The sequence below is a fragment of the Erpetoichthys calabaricus genome, chromosome 7 (assembly GCF_900747795.2).
Source record: "Erpetoichthys calabaricus chromosome 7, fErpCal1.3, whole genome shotgun sequence".
NCBI classification, from domain to species: Eukaryota; Metazoa; Chordata; class Cladistia; order Polypteriformes; family Polypteridae; genus Erpetoichthys; species Erpetoichthys calabaricus.
The window spans coordinates 137,576,850-137,586,688 of record NC_041400.2 but is presented as its reverse complement, the minus strand read 5'-3'; the positions used below and the strand labels follow the sequence as shown (position 1 = coordinate 137,586,688).

At 34.0% G+C, this 9,839-nt stretch overlaps 1 protein-coding gene across 4 annotated transcripts in view; it reads left to right on the top strand.

Annotated features, from left to right (window-relative positions):
• The window catches only part of elovl7a (ELOVL fatty acid elongase 7a), a 43,235-nt gene extending 35,098 nt beyond the window's left edge, over positions 1 to 8,137 (top strand). For all 4 annotated transcript variants that reach the window (XM_051929704.1, XM_051929703.1, XM_051929702.1 and 1 more), the window contains exons 5-9: positions 253 to 309; positions 2,233 to 2,338; positions 2,452 to 2,588; positions 6,688 to 7,554; positions 7,614 to 8,137. In XM_051929704.1, coding sequence (XP_051785664.1) covers positions 253 to 309; positions 2,233 to 2,338; positions 2,452 to 2,588; positions 6,688 to 6,897 — 510 coding nt within the window. In that variant the 3' untranslated portion in view covers positions 6,898 to 7,554; positions 7,614 to 8,137. The remainder of the gene's footprint in view (positions 1 to 252; positions 310 to 2,232; positions 2,339 to 2,451; positions 2,589 to 6,687; positions 7,555 to 7,613) is intronic.
• The last annotated feature ends 1,702 nt before the right edge of the window (positions 8,138 to 9,839 follow it).

Sequence of the window (9,839 nt, the reverse complement as noted above, 5' to 3'; positions counted from 1 at the left end):
GGAACGAATTATGTTCGTGAACCAAGGTTCCACTGTGTGTGTGTGTATATATATATATATATATATATATATTACTGTAAATGCTTTTTTATACAGTTTTTTTTCCAATATTAGTTATAATGTTTGTTGTTAGGTTAGATAATCTAGAAGATCTGCTATTAGACTGTCAGTTCTTCACAATGGATAGTGTGGCTCTTCACAGTTTCATAGAAAAAGTTTTTCCCCCCATTTATATTTATTTGTTTATTACAGATGGCATGGACATGTTGGCTGTATTATTTTTCAAAGTTTATTGAGTTGCTAGACACGGTAAGTATTATGTTGAAGAATCATACACTGTAAGAATGGCCATGACGAACCAAAAAATATGTTGTCTAACAGTTAAATATTAAAATACTGTTAGGTTGTAATTAAATTTTCAGTGGATTTTTTCCATAGTATCCAAGCAAGGGCAGAGAATTGTGTGGTAAATGTTAATTGCCAACAGATCTGATAACACTGAAATCAAATTATTATACTTTGATATTCTTTTCTAGCATTAACCAATTGTAGCAATTTCTATAAATGTTAATAAGTAACAATGTATACTGAAACTTAAACCAGTTCCTTGATGATGTTTTTTTTTTCCTTTATCCACTGTAGTAGTACAAAAGGTCACATACAGTAATTGGAAACATTTGTTAATTCTGATTGACAACCACAATATCATGTGTATAAAGTTAAACTATAGCATACAGTAGTTTATGTAGATGGGGTATTTTATACACACACACAGTTGTGAGTATATACAGTATATGTACAGTATGTGTGAGTGTTTCTATATACAGTATAGTATGTGACTGTGACTGACTCGCACATTAACAAAAATGCTAAAAACCCGAAATTTGGCAGAATGGCACACCCTGTGCAATAAATATCCATTAAGTAAGGACACTTCAACATATCAATATTTAGGAGTGAAAGAAAACACCACAATAGACAAAAGTAAATACCCCAAAATCTCAAGAATGCCTTGACGAATTTGATTGAAGCTTGGAAACGTTGTAGACAAAACAAAATTAGCTGACTTTTTTTTTTGTTGATATTTGTCATTAATAATGCTCAACCAAGCTGGACATTCTAATGTACCACATCCACCATTTCAGTACAGTATTGATAGCGACCTCACAGACAAACAGGGCCTGATAGTTTATGCAAATGAAGGCCATCTGCAGAAGCAAAGTTTGATGAAGCTCAAAGAAGACACATTTAGCAAGTGCTTGCCAGGCACTATGAGCATAATTAATTTTGTGCAATTTATTCAGTAAGAAAGGTATTTAACTTATAGTACCCATTCAACCTTCATTTTATCTGCAACCTTGTGCAAATACCGAAGTGAGGAGTATAATTACCATTAGCCAGTACACTGCTCCAAATGATTTCATCAGTTCTCACAAAGTTTAAATAAGAATAAAGCCAACATTTGGTTGTCCACCTGCATTTCATCATTACGGTTGCAATACCAATGCACAATCAGTATTAAGAATTTTTTGAAGGTATAAAAACATAGGAAGTAAAAAGGAAAAACAACAAAACTAATTAAACAATGGAGCCAGTGGCTATTTTTCCAAATGTATTTTTGAGATGTTAAAAGTAATTAGTAACTTTTTTGGTAGACATTTATCTAAATCCTGTACTGAGGCAGTACTAATTTAAGGATTTGATGGTAAAGGAGAGTTGAGATTTTTAGCAGTTTTCAGCTTTGAATGAATCCGCTTTAAATCACCATTGTAATATTACTGAATACCGCTTTAATATGGAGTTTTGTTGCAATCTCATTAACACCAAATTCACCAAGTACTGTAAAGCATGGTTAAAAGTAAGCACCTCAAGTGATTTAAAGCGGATTCATTCAAAGCTGAAAAGCAACTCAAGTGAACTAGTAATATTAGCCCTGGGTAAAAAAAATACAAATATTGTACACAGAAAAGCACTTGGTTACATAATACTTTTGATAAATCTGATTAACCAGTAGAGCTATAATTGAGGCCCATTGTCTTAGAAAAATCCCTGGGTGAAGCCAGTTAACACAGCTAATAATAAAATAAAAGAAAGTAACGTGGGTAATGCAGCTTGTACTCTCTCTCTCTCTCTGTGTATGTGCATGTACAGTATATGTTCGGTGTTTGTATTGTATATATGTACAATGTGATAGTTATGTTGATCAGTATTAACCTTTTTTTTTATTTGCAGGTATTTTTTGTGCTTAGGAAAAAAAACAGTCAAATTAGCTTTCTTCATGTTTACCATCATTCTATTATGCCGTATACATGGTGGTTTGGAGTCAGATTTGCTCCAGGTAGGCTTAATTTTATGTCTTAAGTTCAGATCTTAATGCATTCTGTGGAATCTGTAAATCTAGCTTTTAAGGCTGAAATATACTAATAGATATGTTTATCTTAAAACCTGTAGGTGGTTTAGGAACATTCCATGCTCTTGTTAATTGTGTGGTACACGTTATTATGTATACATACTATGGAGTGTCTGCTATGGGACCCACTTACCAGAAGTACCTGTGGTGGAAGAAATATTTAACTACCATTCAACTTGTAAGTATGGTAATAATGTTTGTTATAATAAAAGAAATCTGCAATTTTGATAGAAACCATCTAGCTTGAAAATACAAATAATTAAATCATGAAAAATTAAATTGTTTTTATAAATAATCAACACCTGTCAATTTATTCAACATATCAAAAATACTGAACACTATAAATACTAAATGAATTTTCTAAAATGGTAAGTGCACTGAATACTTTAATAGACTTTTAGTAAGCACTGCCTCATAGTATTCATTTAAACCTTTTGGTAATGACAACCTTTAAATGTGAAACTGCTGTTTATCTATCATGATGTTTTAAAGGCACAGTTTGTTGAAGGTGCTGGTAAATTGTGTGTTTAAAGAAATCAAAATTAATCTTCATCAGTACTTTAATGTTCAACTTGTTAATACAAGTGTGAAAGTTAAGTACTAGAAATAGTATTTTTGTATGAAAAGTTCATACTTAATAACCTTATTTTTTAGCAAACATTTCTAGCTAACATTGATTAATAGAACAGACTGTTTCTGCTTTTAACAAAATGTGAACTGAAAATAAGTGACAGGTGCTAAAATTGAGCCACTGCCTCAGAGGAATGAGTAAAGAAGTCCTACTCTTCACATTTACCTTTGCATCTTACTATCAGAGATTTGCTTTTCTTTAGTTGTGCACAAAGAGGTAACAGTCCAAGATCAATCTTTCTCTATTCATATTACTTGTTTTCTGCATAATTTCAACATTCACATTTTTCATCCTTGTTGTCATGTTAAATGCTGTCATTTTAAATTGCGTAATAACGTCTAATGACTGCACAAGACTGTTGAAATCACTGTAAAGATATCATCTTAATCAAGTTCAGTATTTTAATATTTTCCAAAAGGATTTGTAAGTTGTAAGGAAACTGTTTTCTTACTTGGAAAAATAAGTTGTATTAAGAGAAAAATGGAAAAAGAAAACCAAACATTACTCAAATATCATACAGCATAATGAAGAAATGTTTATAACAAGATGTTAGGTGCACAGGATGTTAGATTTCAGACATCGGGCAGTAAGTTGCACAGAAAAAAAAAAAATACCAATGATGATTTTGAAGGAATGTTCCAGCTAACTTGTGAAAGTCCGAGACGTTGTGCATTGATAAATTAATAATAAGCATATTTTGAATTTCAAAATTAAACTATACAATCCATATTACTAACCGAGAATGCTAAACCGGATGGACGCAGGGACATCCGGCCATGGGCCGTAGCCGCAAAAAGACGTACTGCGCAGGCGCCCCAAGAAATCCCCCAAGAAATGCCGTGAGAGGCGGCCAAGACCACAAAAAAAAGGAGTGAGCACAGAAAAAAGGAGTCAAACGCAGGCGACGCATACAGCGCAGCACGAGCAAACCCCCCCCCCAAACCACAAGCAACGGACGGGACACACACAGAGGACGATTCAACAAGCCCCTGGCACACAAAAAAAAAGAGCACGCAAACCCCCCCCCACACACACACACACAAGCAACGGACGGGACACACACAAAGAGGAGGATTTAATCCCATTACACACGAAATGGGACGCACACAAAGAGGAGGATTCAACAAGCCACAAGCACACAAAAAAAAGAAGCCGCGAGCAACACACACAGCCCATTGGACACGAAACGGGACAGACTACGGACATAGCACACGAAACGTACACAAAAACGACGATTCAGACCCACGACCACAGTAACATAAATAACAAATGACACACAAAGCCCCATTTATAAATGAACCGTCCGTATTAAACATACGTCATCTCAACACGTTCACAATATGCAGCATAGGTAGATCTCATTACAATGAGGCACTATTAACCGTTCAACCGCAGAAAAGGCTCCATATTAACAGTGAGTGCAATACTCCTTATTACTTATCCATATTTCTAGAAGAAAAAATGTCTCGGCTCCAAAAACGCAAAGCTCAACTAAAGCTTCTAACTAACGATGTACCTAAAAGTAAAAACTTTATGAACTGCATTAGATCCTACAATAGTTAATTTGCTTTTGCATCTACCGGAGTAAATATCAAGCCACCAAAAGGCAATGGCCCATACTGCTTTCGCATATGTGCACAAATACTGCATCGCATTGGAACAGTGCACCCTGAAACAAATCAACAACGCAAATATGCACAAATCTACATCCTAGATCCACATGACGCAATCTATCAATCAAAGTGCTGCATCGCAACAGGCACGGATTCAAAACGAAACACCTCCCGTCTCAGACATACGTTAACGGCAAGGAAGGCTACAACGGGCTTCTCACACAGCACAGGCAAATCGATTACAGCTCCAAAACAACACGTCCCAAATACTACACATGCAACAACGCGCCTCTCAAACGGCACAAGCAAAACATACACCAGGAAAATTCATTCGGATTAATGAATGTCATTTGCAATCATTGTCATTCAGTTCACTTCCCTGAAGAAACAACTGGCAATACAAGTAATACATTTACACGTTGTTGTCAAAAGGGTCAAATTAGACTGCCTCCTTTACATTCATATCCTGAATATCTACAGAAGCTTCTAACTAACGATGTACCTGAAAGTGAAATCTTTAACAAGTGCATTAGATCCTACAAATCGGTATCCACTATGAACATTAACGGTGGCACTGCACGTGACATCCGTCTTGCAAAAATGTTAATTATTGATGAATGTACAATGGCATCCAGTCACTTACTCAACACCATTCATAAACTTCTACAAACGTTTATGAATAATAATATTCGCTTTGGAGGAAAGGTACTTTTATTAGGAGGAGATTTTAGACAGTGCTTAGCTATTCTTCCACATGCCATGCACTCAGCTATTGTTCAGTGCACCTTAAAATACGCAGACAATTGGCATTGCTTTCAAAAGATACAGTTAGTAAAAAAGATACGATGTCCAGAACCAGATCATAACAATTGCTTATTACAACTGGGAGATGGTACACTCACCAATACAGATGGACTTCACCCACATATTATTACAATTCCTCAAGCCTTTATCTGCGACGACTTAGTTACAGACAGATTTGGAACAGCAATCTCATTAGACCAAATGCCCCTTTTAACACAACACACTATATTATGTCCAAAAAATATTAATGTGGAAAACATAAATACCAAGTCATTCCATTACTTCCTGGAGAGACACAACTCTTTCTAAGCTCTGACAAACTTGACTCTGATCACAACAATAACCATCTTCATTGACATTACAAGTTCTGACCTGGAATTACCTTTTACACTTAAACGGCATGTACAAAGAAATTTTCCAATAAACCTTTACACTGTGCCACACACTTTATTGTTTGCTTTCTATTTGCATCATCTACACCTTCACACTATTCTATATCTCATTCATACATCACACTCTTTGTCATTCCCAACACCAGGGGTTGGCGAGCGAAGCCCCCTAGTCAGATGAGAATGTATATTATAAGCTGTTTTGAGTGGTTTTAAGGCAGACACTAGTGAATTGCTTAGCAGAAACTAGTCTCTAGTGATTTGATTTTTTCTATGTGTAGGACACCTGTTTCTACAAGTGTTTCATTAAACAGTTGGGGCTTCAAATTTGTTCTTTTCTTTGAACCTTTCCTCGTTCATGAATATTAACTTGACCGTATTAATATCACTATGTCAGCATATTGGACAATTTTAGTTGAGAGATAATATGAAAGATGAAACATTTAGTTGAATAAGAGATTTATTGTGAAAAGTCCACACAGTATGAGCCTGTTTATGTCTGCACTGGATATTACCTGTCAGCAGAAGGGGAGAAACATTGTTAAAGCAGATGGACAGGTGTGGGATCTGATAACTAGAAAGAAGCTTCAGAACAATTTTATATGTTTACAAGTTTGGAAAAGAAACTCTAATATGTGATTAAACATGCATATCTTTTCTGAACCACCTTAACTCAAATGCATCTCTGCAGAATTAAGTCAGTTGCAACCAGTGTTGCTGAAAATACGCAACTGTTCCTAGGAATCCTGAACTGGAATAGAGGGATGGAAATGGAAGAATGAATATTAATTTGAACATGTGTAATTTAAGATTTTCTTTTTTTTTTTTCTCTATTTACAGGTCCAATTTGTTACAGTCACAATTCACATTGGCCAGTTTTTCTTCATGAAAGATTGTCCGTATCAGTATCCAGTGTTTTTGTACATTATTTGCTTATATGGATGCAGCTTTTTAGTACTCTTCCTCAACTTCTGGTATCATGCTTATACCAAAGGTAACAGGCTGCCAAAAACACTTAAAAATGGAGTAAATGCAAGAAAAGAACAGTAACAGTTCTGAACAGAAGTAGCCTATCTCTGTGCAAGTGACAATCTCAAGCATGATTTAATGATGTGGAGAAAGCATATATTGTTTTAAATTTATACATTTCTCCTGAAGTATTTACTAGATGCATTCATACACAATATCCATGTGTATTCATTTTACTGTACTTTTTTACTGTGTACTATTAAGTTTCAACATTTGGAACCATCTAAAACCATTTTTGAAATATCTTCTCCATTCTCTTCAGTAAGGTTGTGTAGTATTGTTTGAAATTATTTATTTAGTGAAATGTGAATTAGGTTTATTTCATGACATAGTAAGGTGTATTCTCAGTTCACATTTTTCTAGATTTAGTTATTTTGTTTGCATAGATCATGTTCCCTTTATAAAAGAATTACAGCATGCATGTTACTCTCTGAATATGCAATTTAATTTTTGAAAGAGTTGAATTTATTTATTTGCCATGTGTTGAATGTTTCTGCTTTAATGACACTTTCTTTGCAACAAGCATGCACTTCACCTTTATAGTGGTATAATCCTTCCACATTCGTGAGGTGTATCTATGCCATATATAAAATACAATGTGTGTATGTATGTATGTGCGTGTGTTTGTCTATATGTATGTGTGTGCGTGTGTGTATATGTATGTATGTATATATGTTTGTTTATATATATATATGTATATATACAGTATATGTGTGTATATGTATATATAAAATTAGTATAAAACAGATGCACATACTGTATGTACACATGTTATTTTAAATTTTAATATCAACTGATGTAGGCAGTATAATGTGGTCTTTACCATTGTAGATATGATATACTACCTAAAATTATTTTGAATTTGTTCTTTTAATTCAAACTTTCAACATGATTTTCTAACAATTGTTATGACTTTCAGAAACAGAAAAAGCAAATGGTTTAACATTTACATAAATCTGCTTTCTGGAAAGAACTAATTTGTGCATTTTGGAGGTCAATAATTAGGGACTTTTATAATACAAATTATTCTGTATAGCTACCATACTTGCTTATTTGAATAGCCTGCATTGTATTTTCTGTTTTTTTTTTATTTTTTATTCTTGTTTAAGTTACTGTACTTAACACTGCAGTATAACAATTTTGTACACTGATATCAATCAATTCTGTTAACTCTGTTATCAACTAAGTATTTTTATGTAGTAATGAATGTCTCTTCCGTAGACATGATGCTACATTTCAATTACAAACTCTTGAATTTGAACTGGTTTTTTTTTCTTTTGTACTGTACACAATGAAAACAACTGTGAGAAATGTTTTTCTTAAAGTATGTTCTAAACACTATAGGTAACCTGTGATTTCTGTTTTGCATTGACAAATGCTATAATATGCCCCAGTACATCAGACAAAGACATGTCAAACACATTTATATTGAGCTGAATTGTTCAGCTATAATCTTATCTTGCCACCTGCATATTAACACAGTGCAATTCTAGTGGTCAGCGACCCTCTTTAGTTTAAAGGTTGTACCTCTCAAGCATGCTAACATTCACCCCTCAGTAATCTGTGGCAGCAGAGTCTTTCATGGTGCTTCTTTCTAAAAGAAATCTATGAATACAAGTGTACTTCAATTTTGCTACTCTAGACTCATTTGTAGTTACATTCTGTAAGTTAAAGAAAAACCTGTAGAAAGATTTACAATCATTTATTTCTCCTGACTCCCCACCCAAACTCCCACCACCCCTGTTTTCCCTAAATTTTTATTGTACTTCATACCATACCATTAATTTAGTTTGATTGGTCATCAAAACTACCTGCCTAAATCTATTTTTGTAGCAGTATACTATATTCAGTATAATACTGTCTTAACATCTGACAGAAAATAAATGCATGTGTTTTTTTTTTTTGTAAATATTTTAAACTTGCAAAGAAAAGCTGTGAACTAGACAGTGAAGTAGTTCAGGACTGGATACCTGGATCATTCTGCTGCTTCTTGGCTGCACGTTCTGCTCATGAGTTTTTAATAGATAAAAGTTCTGTACTGCTTAAAGACACTGAACAGTTGCCACAGTTAATCTTTTCTACTTTTTAATGATCACAGTGATGATACCTGTAAACTACAGCTGAAATCAGCTACTTAATTTGAGACTAATTTTAATAATTTTTCATATTTATTCTTTGGGTTCCATAATAAGTAAGTGAAAGTTACAGTTGACAGATGTAGTTATTCTCTGTCGTCTTGCCTTTCAAGTGGAATGTTATGTCTTTGAAGAATTAAGTACAAAACACCTTTCACACTGTATTTTTTTGGAAAATCCTTATTTTGAAGTCATTGTATATGATATTACATAAATACATCTTTATCCATTGTACATCTATTTCTTAACATCTCTAAATCAATTTCCAAACATTCTGTAGTGGGTTAGGAATTGCATTAGTGTTGCTGTTTATGTTGGTAAATTAACAAAAAGTTGAATCCGCTTACAATATTGTTAAACTTGTTTCTAATCTTAAAAAGCATTCCTGTATTGTAAAATTTACAAAAATGTAGACTCCACCTGGGAATTCCTGGCTTTTCAAGATTTGTCCGGTGAGAACCACTTTAGCTTTTTAAAATGTGTCTTATTCATGGCCATAATCAAGCTAAATTGTAGTTATAGAACCCATGGTGCCATGAACCTTGGGTGGATTTGGTGATTCTTTATGGTATTAGAATATTCTCTCCCAGCTTTGTATTTGCATTGATAGAGCTGATGGAGTTTTGCATAAAAATAATTTGTTTGTGCACACTGTAAATTTAGAATGAAAACCAACACCCCACCCCACCATCTGTGATTTTGTCATTGACATAGAACAGAATTACTATCAACTCTGACTCTGTTGATTTGAGGAGAAAAATATATCCTGACAACTGTTCTAGTTTATGGAAAATGATAAAGGATTACACTAGGAGGAGTAGGAGTTTG